Source organism: Alosa alosa, chromosome 20 (genome assembly GCF_017589495.1).
Source record: "Alosa alosa isolate M-15738 ecotype Scorff River chromosome 20, AALO_Geno_1.1, whole genome shotgun sequence".
NCBI classification, from domain to species: domain Eukaryota; kingdom Metazoa; phylum Chordata; class Actinopteri; order Clupeiformes; family Clupeidae; genus Alosa; species Alosa alosa.
Window position 1 is genome coordinate 22,849,470 of NC_063208.1, and position 18,707 is coordinate 22,868,176.

General features: G+C 46.2%; 1 protein-coding gene across 29 annotated transcripts in view; it reads right to left on the reverse strand.

Annotated features, from left to right (window-relative positions):
* Positions 1-18,707, reverse strand: part of ptk2aa (protein tyrosine kinase 2aa) — an 89,871-nt gene that overhangs the window by 14,633 nt on the left and 56,531 nt on the right. For 8 of the 29 annotated variants that reach the window (XM_048230009.1, XM_048230008.1, XM_048230001.1 and 5 more), the window contains 17 exons: positions 16,155-16,295; positions 15,777-15,854; positions 15,280-15,387; positions 13,224-13,341; positions 12,713-12,743; positions 12,325-12,389; positions 9,371-9,460; positions 7,521-7,538; positions 6,182-6,238; positions 3,483-3,512; positions 2,461-2,558; positions 1,993-2,077; positions 1,575-1,675; positions 1,307-1,422; positions 1,086-1,186; positions 748-837; positions 363-567 (listed from right to left, as the gene is read on the reverse strand). In XM_048230009.1, coding sequence (XP_048085966.1) covers positions 363-567; positions 748-837; positions 1,086-1,186; positions 1,307-1,422; positions 1,575-1,675; positions 1,993-2,077; positions 2,461-2,558; positions 3,483-3,512; positions 6,182-6,238; positions 7,521-7,538; positions 9,371-9,460; positions 12,325-12,389; positions 12,713-12,743; positions 13,224-13,341; positions 15,280-15,387; positions 15,777-15,854; positions 16,155-16,295 — 1,532 coding nt within the window. The remainder of the gene's footprint in view (positions 1-362; positions 568-747; positions 838-1,085; positions 1,187-1,306; positions 1,423-1,574; positions 1,676-1,992; positions 2,078-2,460; positions 2,559-3,482; positions 3,513-6,181; positions 6,239-7,520; positions 7,539-9,370; positions 9,461-12,324; positions 12,390-12,712; positions 12,744-13,223; positions 13,342-15,279; positions 15,388-15,776; positions 15,855-16,154; positions 16,296-18,707) is intronic. The other 21 variants (XM_048230006.1, XM_048230007.1, XM_048230003.1 and 18 more) reach the window with 11 other exon arrangements.

The following is an 18,707-nucleotide window of genomic DNA, read 5'->3' on the forward strand; positions in this document are numbered from 1 at the left end:
TCATGTCCCCTCCCACCCTGCGTCTGCACTCATGCTACACTATAAATAACACCTACCAAAACAGAACATATACTTTGGGTTAGTCTCGCGGGGCCAGAGGTGACATTGGCACTTGTGAAAAAAGAATGTCTGGAGACAAAGTGTCCAACATCATAGTTTACACAAGCCACACATTTATCCCGATGAATTTAAAGTCCACGTTCCATATCTTAATTATGTTATGTAAATCTATACAAAAGTTAGTATAGTTAGATTTAGTGTTATTTATGATTTAATTTTTTGACTGTTTTTAGTCCATATTCTGTATTCTGTGCCGCAGGTGTGTAGTGTTAGGATGTGTTTGGGATCGTGTTAGAGGATACCTGAGTTGGGTCTTGAGCTCGGTGAAGCGGGGCCTCTTGCTGGGGTCATAGGCCCAGCACTTAGTCATCAGGCTGTAGAGGGTCGGAGGGCAGTTGGGCGGCATGGCCAGCCGCTCACCGTTCTCGATGCGCCCAATCACATCATTGTTCTTCACCCCCTGGAAGGGCTTGATGCCGTACATGAGGATCTCCCACATGCACACACCTGCAAGAGAGAGAGAGAGAGAGAGAGAGAGAGAGAAAATAATATTTTCATATTAAATTCTCATGTTATCTACTGCAACTCCTACGAATCCTATTTATTATTCATCATTTTACCCTAGAATTTAGTGCTGGATCATGTACATAACTTTTATTTGTTTGTAAATATCAGAGAGTAACTCACCAAACATCCACACGTCACTTGCAGAGGTGAATCGCCTGAAGTTGATGGACTCTGGGGCCATCCATTTGATGGGCAGTTTCCCTTTGGAAGCTGAAAGGAATGAGAAAGGTTGGGATCATTAGCTGCAAAAACTACAGTGAAAAAAAAAGCTATTGGATCCATCATGTGATTACACAATGCATACACAACTGTTGCATTAGCACTGGCAAGGCACTGTGCCTTTTCAGAAACCACCAGCAGATGGCGATGTTGCATGTTCTTCAGAAGTTCACAAGGCTTTACTGCATCATTTTCATTCAGTCAGCAACTCATTCTGTCTCCTGTTTGAAGGAACTCACCTTTGTAGTAGGAGCTGTCCTCCATGTATCTAGAGAGCCCAAAGTCTCCCAGTTTCACACAGTCGGTGGAAGACACAAGAACATTTCTGGCAGCTATGTCCCTGTAGAACACACACAAAAGAGCCTGCTTAGAACCGTATCCAAAATCGAACTGAGGAGGCCAAATAAAGTAGAAAGAGATTAATTAATTCCTTGCCGCTACTAGAAGGGGTTGGCTTTACCTGTGCACAAACCGCTTGCTCTCCAGATAGGCAAGTGCTGTGCTTAGCTGATGCGCAAAGAGTATTAGCGTTGCCAGGTCCAGGTTGTATTTTCTGACTTGCAGGAAAGACCTCAGCTGCAGACACACATTCAGACGAGACACCTCTCTATCAGCTTCACATTATAAACACATTACAAATTCATAGTACAAAAGTGGTGTGTAGCGGTGTCTAATCAGGCACAAAGAGGAGTTCCCACAGACTTGGCAGTTCACCCCAGTTCACTCACCTCTCCCATAGTGCACAGCTCCATGATGATCCAAACGGGGTTTTCTGTGATGACTCCGATCAGCTTCACAATATTAGGATGGTCAAACTGTCTCATGGTCACTGGTTACAGAAGAAGCATTAAGGTGTTTTCAGTTTCTGCTTTGAGGAAATCTGACTAATGGTATGACCACACTGACACAGACAGAATGACATGCAGCTTGGTGTTAGACTTCCTCATGCGTCTGACCACTTCCACAGTATTTCTACAATCACATCCGAGATGAAAAAAAACAATCCCTCACACACCCATATACACATAGCAAAACACGCCCACGCACGCACATACACACACACTACCCAAAACATATCCAGCAGTTATAGATCAAAACTAACAATGATTCTAAATCCAAAGAAAACATTCCTTCTCTGAAACTCACAGGCTTCCTGTAAGAACTTCTCGCGGACGCTGTCAGAGGTGCAGTTCTTGCAGGTCTTAATGGCCACAGATAGAGTGGGATTCTCCTGAAGTGGGGAGACAAAACCACACACACAAATCACTACAACGATCAGAGGGGGGAATGGCCCATGTACTGTACAGTACAATAACCAAAAACTGAAGACGCTGCTAAAAATACTTTTGGTGGTGGCGCAACCAGACCAGAGAGCAAAAACACAGTCCTGTCAAAGACTGAGCTGAGTGAACCGCTGTGTTTTTTTTGTGTGTGATTAAGAGAAATGGGGAAAGTCAGACTGAAAATTCCTCGTCTTTAGTATGAATTTGGGATATTGTCTGGCATGGGAGATATTTGGTTTATGTATGTGAGTGTGTGTGTGTGTGTGTGTGTCTGTCTGTCTGTCTGTGTTTGAGTGAGTGTGTGTGTGTGTGTGTCCAAGAGGCTGCATACCGTGCTGGCGTAGACCCCCTGATGGACGTCTCCAAACTGGCCCTCTCCAATACAACGGCCCAGTTCGATCCGGTCCCTCTGGATCTCATAGTCTCTGGCTGCAGAGGAGAAACAGAGCAAACCCAGCATCACAACCACCTCCTTCAGGCAGTCACCCCCCTGCCAGCGGCCCAGTTAAGCCCCCTCTAGACCTGCCATGCTCTTCACAAAGCCTTGGGCAAGGCCATTATGTTACTTCAGCCTTGTGTTGGGTACTTGCAACCATGCCTTAGAGCACACAAAGGCTTTCACTAAGGGCATCGCTAAGGGTCTTCACAGGCACTGACAGGCACTTCAACACAAGCACGATGCTCAGACATGCAAACAACAAAACACAGGGGGAGGCAGACTTCACTCAGTCACAAACATCACTGCAGTTCCCTCGCAAACTGACATAATTTTTTAATTTTTGGAGTTCTACTAGTTGTGCACACTGGCGCCATTTTTATGACTAATAACATTTCCCTCTTTGAAAAATGAAACAACATGTCTGAGTAGTTCATCTGTCAACTGCATAACAGGATGACTCAGGCACATGTGCATGTAATAACACAATGAATGACATGGAGAAGTGTTTTGTACAATGAAAACACACAAATCATTACACTAAGACATATCATCCTAACTAGGCCTCTCAACCCTGGGAGAGGATTAGTCCAGTTATAAACGGTCTCATTTAGGATGTTGACACCAAGACTTGTTTAATGTTAAGATTTGAATATGGACCTCCAAAACCAGAGTTGAACAACCTAGTCTACCAAAAGACAAGCAGAGAATGAGAGAGAGAGAGAGAGAGAGAGAGAGAGAGAGAGAAAATGAAAGAGAGAAAAAACAGAGAGAAAGAAAGTTACAGAGAGAGAGAGAGAAAGAAAGTCTTACAGAGAGAGAGAGAGAGACAGGCAGAGAGAAGAAAAAGGAAAGAAGTGAGAAAAAAGACAGACAGACAGAAAGAATAAGAGAAAGAGAGAGCAAGAAAGGGTTACCTTCAACTACTCCATAGCCCTCTGCTGGACATTTAAAGTGAGAGAAAAGCAAAAGAGCTGGTATTTAGAACCAATGAGAATTGAACACAGAGAACGTGAGAGCAAGACACAGAGCATGGTGGAGCGGTGAGCAGGACTAATTGATGGGAGACAGCCTTGACCTTGACTAATCATGGCCATCACAGAGAATGAGTTCTAAAGTGGCCCTTAAGGTGGAGGATGAGGCACAAAAGACTGACCCAGAGTTTGACTAAAGATTAGGTTCAACAAGAGAGGAAAAAAGGGGGAAAACAAAACAACAACAAAATGTCCAAAGCTACAGAGCATGATGTAAGATTTTAGCTAAGCTAAGGTGTCGGTGCTACTGTTAATACAGACAGAAGAATGCAGGTGTCTGAACACACAATGAAGCTGGTCAACTGATGATCAAGGGTCTACAGTCATGATGTAAAAAATAAAATAAGAAGCATGAGACAAACATACCAAACATTTTAACATGGTCTTAAGTTAAGCAATAAAAAAACGGATTTGAAGATCTACAGTGAACAGTGTATCTCCTTTAGTTTTGCTGTAACTCTATAACCAGACCTGTTACAACAGTTATGCGCAGGGTGCTGGTAAAATAATGACTTTAATATACCGTAATGGCGTGACTCTGATCAAGCTTGTAAAATACTGTAACGTAATTTGTGTCTTGTCATATCTGATCATGTACTTATGGTGAACGCTTGCTTGTTGACTAACATTAGAGAGACTTTGAGTCAAAGTAAACAAGTAAATATGAACTCATTCACAGCATCTGGCCATGTAGATATGTTGTTATTTTTGGTCAAACAACCATGCAGAATTCAGAAGATGAATCCAGAGTCACACAGATTTAGTCTACTTTCTGTTCTTAACAAGACTTTGAACACTATATTACATAAGGACTAGCAATGGTTTTTCTAGGAAAAACTTAGCAAATCATGACAGGTGGCAACCATACATGTATAAACCTGGATGTACACATTCTACAGGCGTGTTTAACAAAACAGACACATATGTTTTAATTTCCTCTGCCAAAAGCAGAGACCTACATACCCTAAAATAGAAGCACACCACTTATAAGCAGGCCCCTTACATCAAATGTTTGTGGAGGGAGCAGCATTGCACATAAAATGTCATGGAGGGGTTCATCCCAGACAGTTAGTGTCTAAACACACTGTACGAGGCCAATGCTGTATATGGCTCTCTGCTGTGTTATCAGGCACTAATACTTAATGTTTGCACAGCACATAAAAACTACGGATGGAGTTGAAGCCTTTCATGGTCAGACAGAGGGGGTGGGGGAGTCGGAGGGGGCAGTCAGCTGGGCATGGGACAGCCCCTCTGTTCTCCATGATGGTGGCGGGCGGTTTCCCCCAGTGCACAGGCCCTTTTGTTGAGCCCTGCCTCACATGAGCCCACGAGACTCGGGGTCATCAGAGCTGGCCGGCTACGGAGCCCAAGGGTGACTGACTGACTGGTTGGTGGGTTGGCTGGCTGGCTGACTCAGATGCTAAACTGGGCTCCTCGCGGATGCACTCCCGGCCTGTTTGGTCTGTGCTGCGCTGTGCTGTGGGAAGGGGAAGCTCTGATTGGGTGGCCGTGCTGACAAACTAGTTTCAGCATTCACCACCAAGCTTGGTTTAGTACAGACGAGAAACCTGCATTACGTTTGTCTCATTGAGATATTACCAACCAAAGACAAGAGCTCATGCTAATATGTTAGCACAACTCAGTGATTGCTGATGTTGCTTAACAACAGACTTTATGGCTAAGAGTTCAGTAGTTGACAATAGTGGCCTAAAATCAATAGATATTGTGCTGAAAATAGCCCTAATGCTGTCAATTTATGTCAAGATGCTTCTAGGCCAAACAAATCTGTTGGTGTGGTTTTCAACAGCTCTCTTAGGTGGTCTGTGACACACTTTAGGCACATGCAACAAGACTTTTAGTAGCCATATGAAAAGTAGCAGCTGTTAGCTGCCTAAGAGAACCACTTCACGCTAATTAGCCTAGTCATTTTGGTCACAGTTTGAAATAATGACACCCGTGTAAATGATCGTGGGCTGCAGGTTTACATTAAGTTATGAAGCTCTGTATGTCTGGTAGGAATGCCTGAACATCTGTTCGACGTGGAGCAGCACTTGTGCGGACCTTTTCTGGAAATATTTAAAACATAAACACTGAGCAAAGTCTGTTACGCCTGGAGTGCTTTCTTTTAGTACCCCTCTGAGTAACCCTAACATTTCCAAAACACATGACGACCATTTAGATTTGGCAGATGGGGCCAAATAGAAAAACCCTCTGGTATTCTCAGGTGTAGATAGCACCACTGCTCCTGTGGCTAGTCAAACGAAATAGAACGATAGATAAAGAGCAATAGATACAGAGGAGAGATGACGAGAGAGAGAGAGAGAGAGAGAGAAACGGCTGGAGGGAAAAATAGGTCATGATAAAGAACAGAAGCCACGTTTCAAAAGGAATTTTGGCTTAAGTCAGAAACATCTGGATTCCAAGAGCGAGCGAGCGATCAAGAGAGAGACATAGAAAGAGAGAGAGAGAGAGAGAGAGAGAAAGTCTGGTTGACAGCCCAACTGGCACAAACGTATCACAGCTGAGGCAGCCAACCGCTTGCCTGACAGGATCGAGAAGTGAGGAGGTTATTTGGTACTTACTGGAGGGCATGGTGTAGGTATCCTCCTCGTCTATGATCTCCGCATAGTCGTCCGTTTCTGTGTGTGGAGAGGAGGGGAGGAGAGAAGACAACAAGAGCAAGCGGTCAGTACGGTTGACGGGTCCTCCTGTCTAGCCAGTGTCCACTCTAGCTAATGCAGCCGGAGCATTGAGCGGAAAAAAAAAATAAAGGACTAAAATAAGTAATCGTCCACAGTAGAAGCTAGAGCCGGCTGAAAATAAACGCAGTAGTCAGACGGTGCACACACACACACACACACACACTACACACACAATCTACTCACACAATCTACTTCACACATACACACCCACCCACAAGACTGGGAACAGAAATGCACTCACACGTACTCACACACACACACACATGCAAGAACACTCTTGCGTCCATACACTCAAGCGGTCCTCCCAGCTTTTACACACAGAGTTGTTCAGTTGCTCATGCGGTGCGCAGATCTGACTGTTTGTCTGGCCAATCAGAGCACGGCTTTCCAGCTGTGTGTTTGGGTGGGTGAGGGAGGGAAGTGGGGGGACTTCTCTATTTTTCTCCCTCTGCACTTCTCTCTCTCTCTGTCTCTTGCTCTCTACTATAGTTTCCATCACTCAAGACAAGCAATGACTGTTTTTGAACTGTGCCTGTCTCTCTGACTCTCTCTTTCCATTCGTCTATCTGCGTGTGTGTGTGTGTGTGTGTGTGTGTGTGTGTGTGTGTGTGTGTGTGTGTGTGTGTGTGTGTGTGTGTCTTGTAGTGGCCACTGGTTTGCTCCTTAGTTCCTGAAACATAATTGTGTCTCTGTAGCCGATTCCTTTTTAGCCTGGAATGCAGCAGCAGCAGCAGCAGGGCCACACCGAGGCAGAGGGAGACTGAAAAGGGAGAGGTAGAAAACGAGAGAGCAACAGGGAGAGGGAGGGGGAGAGAGAGAGAAGTGTGTATGTGTGTGTGTGTGTGTGAGAGATAGTTTTCCTGACCAAATTCAGACTTTTGAAAGACAGCAGAGCTGGGAGGAGGCAATGAGAAACATTTATAGTGAAATAATGCACTACACACACACACACACACACACACACAGCATAGAAACTCACCACACATATTTTCTCCTTCTCACTAACACTTAAACGCAACACACACTACATGTCCCACACACACACCCATTAAATCTAAATTAAGTGAAAACATTTAAAACACAGGCTACAGTTACACACTTCATACTACATCTGACATTTCCTATCCATCACCACCAGTAACAAAAGTAGCTCTAGCGTGTTAGTGGCAGGTCATGGGAAGGAATGAAATGGAAAAGATTACAAAAGCCAACACTTTACCATCCCCACTACAATCCTCTGCAGGTCCAAGGAGAGGCATGCAAAAAGGAGAGAGAAAGAGAGAGATGGGGAGAGGGGGTTTGGGGTGTAGAGGGAATAAGACACAAGGTTAATGCAATGAAGAAACATTTCAGTAAAAACATGACAAGTTTCTGATATGACGTTAACTTGATTACAGAAGCAGATCAGCGCGCTCCATGGCCTCGAAGCTGTTAGAATGGAGTTAGGCTTTCTGACTTTCACCTTTCTCTCCCTCGGCTGCCGAGTCACTCAAACGGACAGCACTGGCCTGAAATCGAGTTAGACCACCACTGGAATGTGTGGGAGCTTATTGAATTTGGGGGGAAGCACTCTTGCCAGCATTGTTCTCCTTGAGGAGTTCATGTTGGTTCAGGCAACTGGCGGTCACCTAGGCTTTTCCACTACGAGCTCTCTGTGGAGGGTCTGTGATGGACAGGGACGGGAGCCAATGGTAGTTGCATTCTGCTGTTGGCAGGGCGGGCCAAGAAGGTGTGGTGTATGGCGAGGGAGTTTGGTTTGCCAGAAAGGTGGAGGTTAAAATAAATGAATAATAGCACACACTTGAATAGGTCTGTTTAGTTTCTCTGGGGACGTCAAGCTGGGACCGTCTCCAAAGACATTTAAAAAAAAAAAACACGCAGAGCGAATGCCTTCACAAGTGAGAAGCAACGTGGAACAAAATAGTGTTTTTTATGAGCGATATAAAAAGATAAAGCGACCTGGAGCTGTTTGTGAAAGTGTGTTAAAAGCATTGATGTCTGAGAGAAAAGGCGACCCTGTTGATTTGTGGCGGTGGCTTTACTACAATCGGGTGAGCGAAAGTATTCTAGGCAAGAGAAGAAGTGGGAAAAGTGGAAAAAAATGGTGGGGGGCTAATTTAATCTTTTCGCAGCTTGTTGACATCTCCTGTTCATTTGCACTGTGTTTATTCTAACGCCAGTGAAAGCAATAGAAAAGAGAGAGAGAGAGAGAGAGAGAGAGAGAGAGAGAAGAGCTTCTCTTTCTGGAAGAGATAACAGTTTATAGTCTCTCACTTACACTATGATGTGTTTGTGAAGTTGCCTTTTAAGCATTGATTTTGTTTTTCTTCTTATAGCTGTTTGTTCCTGCATTGGCTGACCCAGTTTAGGCCTGCGACTGATGATATAGGAGGGGAGTTGGGGGGCGGTTTTTGGGGGAGTGTGTGAGCAGTCTACCTTTAACCTCACCAATCAAAATCCCCTTCAGAGGCCCATGGAGTCTGTGGGGAAGACCTCAACCTGTGCAGGCTTGTGCCAGTGCATTACAGGGAACTGTCGGCAGTGCTGGAGTGCTGCCCGCCACTCTGTGCTGACCTTAGAGCAGTTAGGCCGTTAGCCTGCTATGCACCTAACTCTACATCCACGCAGACACTGGCCAAGCTGCAGCAGTAGCACACACACAGGTAGCAGTAGAAGAAGCAGTGGTTTGATGTGCATGCGCAGCCCACAGCACACCAGCAGCAAAAGGGACCCCCCCACCCCCCACCCCTCCCGTGTCAGAGTGACCAGCCACTCTCCAAGGCAATATCCCAACTAGGCTGCAAGTTGGTTAAAACCTAAGTGCAGGTACTGTTCACCTTCCTCAGCTGTCCAGGGCAGCTGTTATATGACACTAAACATGTCTACTATCCCAGTAATGTGAGTGGCGTTGGGATTTCAAGCGTCTTTAGCTGGGAGCAGATGTGAGAACTGCCGTGTGGGAGCAGAGGGAGACAGCCTGACAGTTGCAGTGGCACACACACACACACACACACACACGTGGTTAGAGTTAATCAAGCTGAGCAGCAGGCAGCCGGGCAGCCTGGGTACCGTTGGGCGAAGGTTCACGGGAGCAGAAGACGAAAGGAAGGAGAAAGCGCCGGGCTTTAGCCGACTTGGGAGGACTCTGAGGCACTAGGTCTTCAGGGGGGAAATGAGGAGAAGAGAGAGAGAGAGAGAGAGAGAGAGAGAGAGAGAGAGGGAGAGAGAGATGAAAAAGAGGATGAGAGCTGGAGGGAGAGGATGGGACGAGAGAGAGAGAGACAGATGTAGCAACAGAGCATTGCATGAGGAGAACAATTGTCTGTTTCAATCTCCTTTTAAAAAGGCAGAGAAAAAACGCCTTGTTCACTTCCGAGAATCCTTGTGACTCCTCCATCGACACGCACATAAACCCCAACCCCCACACACAAACACTCTCGCTCAAACTGGAACATAACATCAGATCACAGCCAATGCTTTATAGATCAACTATGTTTTCAATTCACTCGCTTCTCATTCCAAAAACGTTCTAAGACATGCTGTGACAATATTCAGCTCATAATCATCCCCACTAACCTGAGATGGATTTTCACTTTATCATCATCACTCAGTTATGATGGCTATTGACCCGATGCAAAATGAGCTCTACAGAGATGTATCTAATTAGCATGTATGGCATCTTCAGCTCCCTCGAGAGCGAACACTGCTTGACCCTCAATCTAAGAAAATGTCTTTCATGGATTCTACATATGAAACCCCAAGATGTAAACATCCCTCTGACAAGCCTGAAAGTCTCTATGTGTGTGTGTCTGTGTGTGTGCGTGTGTGTGCGTGTGTGTGTGTGTGTGTGTGTGTGTGTGTGTGTGTGTGTGTGCGCGCGCAATTGATTCAGGAAATGCTAAACAACTTCTGCATTGTCAATCCTCACGCCCAGACTTGAGGGAACCTCAAGTCAAATAAATCACTTCCTGCGGCTTGTGATCAGCTCTGGTCAGGCAGTGGATGCTTCACATTCCAGTCCAGTCCAGTCCAGTCTGAGCCAAAGCACCAGTAACAGACTACACAATGACAAATATTCAACAATCATACTTCAATCAACTGGAAGCTGCAGCCCAAAGTTGCTTGATAGCTTTTCAGAAGCCAGCTTCATTCATTCCAGTGATGACACAGTCGCACATCACACAACGCAACCCGAAACCTTGCGACCACTGCGGCGTCTTGCACAAGCCCCTACATAACCTCTGTTTGCAGTGATGTCTTGTCCATGACTGCCTCGACTGTTCTCTGGAGAGCAGGGGAGAGAGAGAGAGAGAGAGAGAGAGAGAGGGCCCCCCAACAGACTCACTGACAGGCTCCTCACGAGGCCCCTCTGGGCCGCGTTGGGCTGCTGCGTCCGTCAGTCTGTGCGTGGAGCACAAACAAGGCCTTTCAACAAGGTCTTGTCCGACCCCCTCCAACCTCCCGGGCAGTCCCAGGCCCCAGCAGGCGGCGCGACCGCACTGCTCTGCCTTCAATCAGACCCATTATCTCTCTCTAACTACCCCCCCCCCCTCAACCACCACAACCACCCCTCCAGGGACTGGTGGCATTAAGTAGCTAAGCAACATGGCCCCCCCTCTGGGTGTGTGTGTGGAGGGGGGGCATCTCTGACATTTAAGTGAGATGGAAAGATGGATCAAAATCAGAGAAGAGAGAGACAAATAGAGGAGCATCGGTTGTGGGGGTGGAGGGAATAGTTATATAAGGAGGCAGAGAGAAAGGGGGGGAGAGGGGAAAGATTGACGAAAGAGGGAAAGAAAAAAAAAGTGTTGGAATGAGATGGTGCTCAGACAAAGGGAGAGAAACAAGAGAGATGGGACACAGCTGGGCGTTCCTCTAGTAGCACATTTGTCCATCCAGTGAAACAAATGCCAACCTGGCCCATCCCCCTGTCCACACTGGCTTTCACTCTGCTTGGGGGAGTTGCGAGTGCGAGTGTGAGTTTTTGTGTCTGTGTCTGTGTCTGTGTCTGTGTCTGTGTCTGTGTCTGTGTCTGTGTCTGTGTCTGTGTCTGTGTCTGTGTCTGTGTCTGTGTCTGTGTCTGTGTCTGTGTCTGTGCACGTGTGTGTGTGTGTGTGTGTGTGTGTGTGTGTGTGTGTGTGTGTGTGTGGCTGTATGTGTGTGCGTGTGTGTAGGGTAATCCATCTGTGGTTAGGGAGCCGTGGCTGTGCCGCTGACAGCCTGGTCGTTCCCAGCGCAGCGCTTCTCCTTGAGCGAGTGGAGCGCTCTGGCTGGCTGCTGTAGTGCATTTTTCAGGATTATGAGCCCCCCTTATCACCTCCCCCCTCAATCTCCAGCTGGAGGTTCTGGCACCTGCTGCTGCGCCTCCTGCTCCCTCAGATCCTCCTGTCCACCCCTCACTTTCCACACACACACACACACACACACACGGCCCCTCTCCTTCATCAGTGAGGCAGCAGGGGGCCACTTGTGATTCTGACAGTGCAGAATTCCGCTGCGCGTCACGAGCCACATGTGTGTGTATTTGTGTGTGTGTGTATGTGTATGTGTATGTGTGTGTCTCAATGATATGACGGTCCCTGTTTCTGGAGCTCGCACCAGCTGTTGCTAGCTTTCTCGTTTAGCTTGCGATTTATCATTTTGACACCCCCCTCTGTGGTCTCGGTAGTGTCGTGACAAGTATTTGAACCAAAAAGTAGAGAGAGAAAAAAAACATTGTAGTATTTCTTTGAACTGACAGCTCTGTAATTCCCCATCAGCTTTATCAAACACCTCCAGAAAGTCACACACTATTAAGCCTACTGATACTGACACAGATATAAACACTCTTAATTCTTCAAACTCTTACTTCCACATTCAGTATTCCCCAAGCCCTTTTCTCTGATTGCCTGAACACTCTGTAAAGCGCCATGAGACATGTGTAATGTTTTGGCGCTCTATAAATAAAATGAAATTGAATTGAATTGAAATGTGAGAATAGTCAAGGAAGCAGAGAGTCCACAGAGGTCAAAGTTCAGTCCTACCTGACACAGAGATGGCCCGCACCCCAGTCCGGACCGCCTCGATCCGCTTCTCGTTATTGGCGACCCTGTGTGTGTGGGAGAGGCCGTGGGTTAGGTTATGCAATGAGGAGAAACAGTGCGGTCGCTCGCTCGGTCGTCTCTGAGACTATTTCTGATAATGAGGAACACAGGGCAGACAATACTTGGTGCCCGGGCAACGTCTAAAAAAAGCACAGACAAATGCTTTAGGGGTTTGCCCACTCACAATCACTCAGGGGGAGAATCCAAGTTTGTTCCTTTCATCCTGCATTTACAGTTTGTGTGTATAACGAGATCATCTGCATATTTCTTTTACTATATTTACTTTGGTGTCATATGTGAGTGTATAACTACTTGAGCTTTCACTTACTTGGGTATTGATGGCAGCGCTCTCTCACCCTCTGTTGGTCAGAAGTAATAAAAGCACACTTGAGTTATCAAAATATTGATGAACAGAAAAGATGCACTGTTTAGGATAGGAGCTAGTGCTTCTTCAACTATGCCAAAACAGAAACCATGAACCCCCAGGTTACTCCTCCTACTTTCCCCTTCTCTCTTTTACCACACTCACCCTCTCTCACTTCCCACCAAAACATGCTACTCAGAAATACAAGCAGTGAGTACAAATACAACCAGGAGGAGTTTTAAAAATACACAACAACAGATTACGATCCATGTAGTGCTGTCAGGCTGCAAGAAATCTCTGACAATGCTGGCCTTTTAGAGTTAGCCAGCCGTCAGCATATAGCCGGGGGGGGTGAGCGGCTGGGATGACTCACAGATAGCGTAGCCATAGAAACAGATCTGGCGATAAACAGGCAACGATTTCCCCTGGGCTGAAAGCAAAGACCGGACAGGACGCGAGTGGGGTGTTACCTTACCTTTCTGGGGTCGGACGATGGCGGACTGCGCGGTGCCGTTGACCAGCCGACAGTAGCCGTCTATCAGGTCGGCCATGTTCTCCGCTATGGGGAAGGACGGCGTGGTCACTGTGAGAGGCTGCGAAAACAGGGGAGTCCACAAAGGGCCATTATCAACCGCACTACAACTGCTAAGGGTAGAGAGAGAGTGAGAGAGAGGGGGAGAGAGAGAGAGCAGCTGTCCCCTCCCATCAGACGAGCATGGGCCAACTCAACTCCCCCCTCACCCCCGCCAGACACTCCTACTCATCCCACTCACACACACACACACACACACACACACACACACACCCCGCATGTACCCACACGCGCACACTGACACAGACACTCACTCATGCTTTTTCCCCACCACTCCCCACACACACACACATACACTCCCACACACACACACACAGACACACACACACACATCCAGGGGAGGGGGAGTGTGTGTGTTCCCTCCTATGCCCATTCCACAGAGTGAGATTCCCTGACCATCCCTCCCTTATTGCAGCAGACAGGGAGGACAAAAACACCACTACATATACAGTATGTGTGTGTGTGTGTGAGGGAGTGTGTGAGTTAGTGTGTCTGATGGTGTTATCGCAGAGAGAAACACCTTAGTCATAGTTCCCCTCCACTGAAAGTCTCAAGCCTCGCCCCTTGGTAACATCCATCCCAGCAACACACACACACACACAGATAAAGACCCCCTTTCATGAGTGTGACAAACAGCACTCTTTACAGGAAGAAAATGCTACTCTGCCAGGTCCTGCTCCCCCAGCGTGAGAGCCAATCATGAGCAATCACAGAGGCATTTCAGGCCTGTTTAAAAGCAGGCTGCCTGTGTGTGTGCGTGTGTGTGCGTGCGTGTGTGTGTGTGTGTGTGTGTGTGTGTGTGTGTGTGTGTGCCACCACAGATCAATAAGTGACTTGACACTGACAGGTGCAGCTAGAGGTGAGTGTTTAGTCAGCATGTCGTAGGAGTGCAGTGGGCAGCCAGACGTGACCGACGTGCTCAAGGACGAGAGGAAGGGGAGAGATGCTGCCGGCTTCACACCAGAGTCCACTGTTAGCAGACCAGTGTGTTGCACTCAAAAGACAGGTGCCCCATTCAAACGTGATGTGCAGAAAACAAATTTGGCACGTTTTGAAAATAGTGCCGTCACACTGTTTTGTAATTCACCTGTGATATTTCCATTCCATCCAGTCTGATGTTGAGTATTGCTCTAATTTGTCATAATATTTGTATTATTTAATGCTGCTTACTATTCTCATTTTATTTTGCTGAATGTGCAAAAGTGTATTGTATGCATGTGTTGTGAACAATCATGACATAGCTATGAGGACTTTTAATTTTACTCTTGTTAAATGAACAATTGAGTGATCTTTAATGGATGGATGACAAGAATCACAGTCACTGTTTTGTAGTTCACTTGTGATATCATTCCACCCAGTGTGATGGGGTGTTATGAAGTCTAACCATTATCTTCATTGTATAAATGTATTTGCCTGAAATAAGTGTGTGACTCAGGTTGAATCATCAATAATTCAGCAGGTGAGACTCATGGATTCTAGCACAAGGTCTCTAGAGCTCCATAAACAGACAGTATACGCTATGCTAAACAGAGATTATATGCTATGATAAACAGATTATATGATATGGCTATACTGTATGTTCTGACTGTATCAACACCCACCATATGCCTGCAGCGCCTGTAGTAACAATGTTTTTGTGTGGAGTCACCATAAGGTGCAAGGTGCAGGTGGAAAAGTGGACCCAGTGCTTTACAACAAACCAGTGCTTTTATCTCACTTGTCCATTTCTACAGTCCTCTATACAGTACTTCTATATCTAGATAGATAGATAGATAGATAGATAGATAGATAGATAGATATTTTATTGATCCCTAGGGGAAATTCAAGAAATATCTGTCCCTCAACACTGTTGCAATCAGCAGTGGTTATGGGAGGGAGACCTTTTAAGTGGTCCTCTTACCTGCGTGTGTGTGTGTGTGTGTGTGTGTGTGTGTGCTACCTCAGCAGCTCCAGCCACGTTGAGTTGCAGCATGCCTTTGCGCTCCTTGTCGTCCAGGCACGAGTAGTGGATGCTCTGCACCTGCGTGAAGTTGGCAAGATGGGTCGGCTGCAAAACAAACAACAAATCAGCGTTAAAGATTCTGGATTTATCTAGTTTTTATGAGGAGCAATGGTGGTTTTAATGACAGCACAAACACACCGAGGAACAATAACAACTACCATATGATTGGTTGTATGAGGAATGAACATTTTGGCAGCTCTAAAAGGCAGGTGTTTTAGACTTTTACTACATTTCAACTTGTTAAACAAGAGGGTTTTCAGGTCACTTCGAATGCCCCAATCATCATGTAGGTTAAAAAAATATGTGTAGCACTCCTGTTTGAGGCTCCCTCAAATCCCTTAGTGCCAGAGATTAAGAAAGACAGTAACATCCAAACACACTGTTTAAATACAGAGACACATGCAAGGAGATATTCTTGCTAAAGATTCCCTCACCGTTGAGCCTTTGTCGGTTAGGTAGCTGATTCCTTCCTCTGGCCCAATGGCAAGCTCTACGGAGATCACCCAGCTCGACTGGAACACAAAACACAAACCAGAAAACTTTGATGAACTATGATGATACTTCGTGATTTCATAGTCACTGGAAAATTAGGATATAATTGCATGATCTGGGCTTGACTCATGGTTTGATGTAGATTTGAGTCACGAGCTGAGAACAAATTCATTCCTTACTTGTCCAGCAGAGGGCAGTGCAGCCCATAAACAAAAGCCTCAGATACAACTCCCCTTCTAAACAGCAGCCCTCTCTTCAGAACACACTCTTTGTATCATAATATGTATTTGAAATTTGGAAAAATGACTGCATTCTCTTACCCCAAGAGCACACTTGAAACACTCTTTATCAAATCTGTAGACCGGCGCCAGGATCTCAAAGAACTTGAGGATGCTCTGTTCATCGTTCATGTTGGCAAACTGCTTGAAGGTCTGCTGGATCAGTTTGCGCAGTGCCTTGGCCTGAGAGGAGGGGAAAAAGCCAGACACATTCATTAGGGGCCTGAGGCACGTACACACACACAGCACATCGAGACCCTTACCCGCCACCGCACCAAGCCTATGCTGGGAAGTGAAGAGTGTGTCGCATGTTAAATCATATTATCGACAACCACATTAAAAAGCGCTCCATCACCAAGACAACAAATAACCCAGGCGATGCGTATGTGTGCCGGAAGAAGGAGGAGGAGGGGGGGGTGATTACAGAATTCAATAACTCTTGATTAATGGCCTGCCTGAGATTATCTTATCAGTTATGAGCACGTGGAGGATATGACACAACTAAGCCCGTGTTCTCACATGCAAAACAAAGCCTTATTGAAGGCCATGTCGGGTCAATGCTTACACAGTGAGCATGCTTAAAAGTGGGTGTTGTCGACTTAAACAAAAATCCATAACAGACTTTCACGACAGCTGAGAGAAATGTCTCGTGATGGCAGGAACACTTGCTAATCAAATTAACCACCTGGAGTTGAAGTCAATCAATCTGCCAGCTTTTTCAGAACAAAAGTGCCAAGCGCCTGCCAAGCTCAACTGTTTGCTTGAGCTTTTAACGTGGCATTATCACAGCACTTAGAAAACCTTTCATTTGGAGAAATGCACAGCCTCCCTGCTCTTCCAGTAGTGGTCTCAACAATAGCCACTCTATGGGTCAGATGGTCTGTGGGAAACTGGCTACTGGCACCGATGCGAGTGGCAGCCTTTTCAGTAGCTCCATATGTTATGTCTTTTTTTAGTCTTTTATAACTTTTCTAAAATTTCCCTCGGGATGAAAAAGATATCTATCTATCTATCTACTGTCGAGGAATACGCTTTAGTGCAGAGATTATTGGAGTACTAATATAAGGAGGTAACCCTATGAGAGGAAATCACGTCAATATGAGAAGACAGAATTCTAGCCCTCCTCTTCCACCCCTCGTTTTTGGGACACTTTGCTCCGCACTCTTCCAATCATTCCCTCCCCCCTTGTGTGTGCTCCGTGAACAAGAGTAATTTCAGGAATGGACAAAACACACACACACACACACACACACACACACGCACGCACACACATGCACACACACACACACACACACACACACGGTTATCGAGGGAGCTGGTAACGAGCCGACAGCCCTAATCTCCGGGTCCCCCCGCCCTTCCTGAGAGGAAGTTCCACCGTGTATCTTTGCGCTCATCGTTCCTCTGGAATCATGGGAAATATTGCCGGTACATGGGCGGAGTAAGAATGCCAATGACTCAAGCAGCAACTCACTGAAACCTAAGCCATCTACCCTCTTACGTACACCCCATTTGCCTACATCAGTGCAGGTGCTTTGTTTAACTGCACAATAAAATACTCTGCTGAGAAAGAAAACAACCATAGACACATTTTCCTCAGTCTTTGCCAATGCGAAAAACACTACTTCAGCGCTAATAATGGCACCCTTAGGCGTAGGGCGAGAGTGTTAATTGCAGAAATGTCACCACTCTGTAATACATAATTTCTTTAATTGCCTAATTTGATTAGGCTTGGATTGAGTTACACTCCTTGCACCATCTGTCAGGTAATACACTGCTGTCCAGTGGAGTGAATAGTGAGAATAATCATATTAGACCAACAAATATGAATACAATATGAGCTGCTTCGATGCACCATGGCATTTTTAATCACTATAAAAATCGATAAGCTCTTTTTCTAAAATTCACGCATCTTTCTTTTGGTGGTTCTATCTTCTCTAGCAGTGGAGCTACATTTCGTTGCTACTAAATTATGGATTCAACCCCAAAGCTCCTATAACTGGAGGTGTGATGAAATTCCCAAGGGATGCGAGCTAATGCAAGCGCTGCTATTCGCTAACGCAACATGCTAGCCACACGTGCGTCTGTAAGGACATGTGGTGGTGCTAGGGAGTGGAGGTCTGCAGCTAGGCTCTTTTTAATGAAAGCTGCACATGTTTTTCCACTGCAAACAGCAGTCTAGGGGGTGATATCTGGGGCAGATTGGTGAAGGGGGACACGAGGGAGCAGCCTGCTCTGCCCCTTAGTAAGACAGGGGGGGGGGGATGGAGAGAAGGAGAGGGTTTAATGGTGACCTTGGGGGTCAGGAGATACCCCCACCCCACAGACGGAGCATCTGTCCCCTTGCTTTCGCTCTCTGTGGCTTTGTGGTGTTAGGTTAGCAGCAGGCCTCACTTTAAACACACACAGCTCACTGAACTCCTAGCACAGACCACCCCTGCGTGTGCCGTGAATTAAATCACCCACATCAGGCCCACACACAAACACACACACACACACACACACACACACACACGCACACACACACACACCTTGGAAAGTGAAATCCCACCCACAAAAAAATGTTTCCAGGAATTATCTAAAAATTTTTTTTTA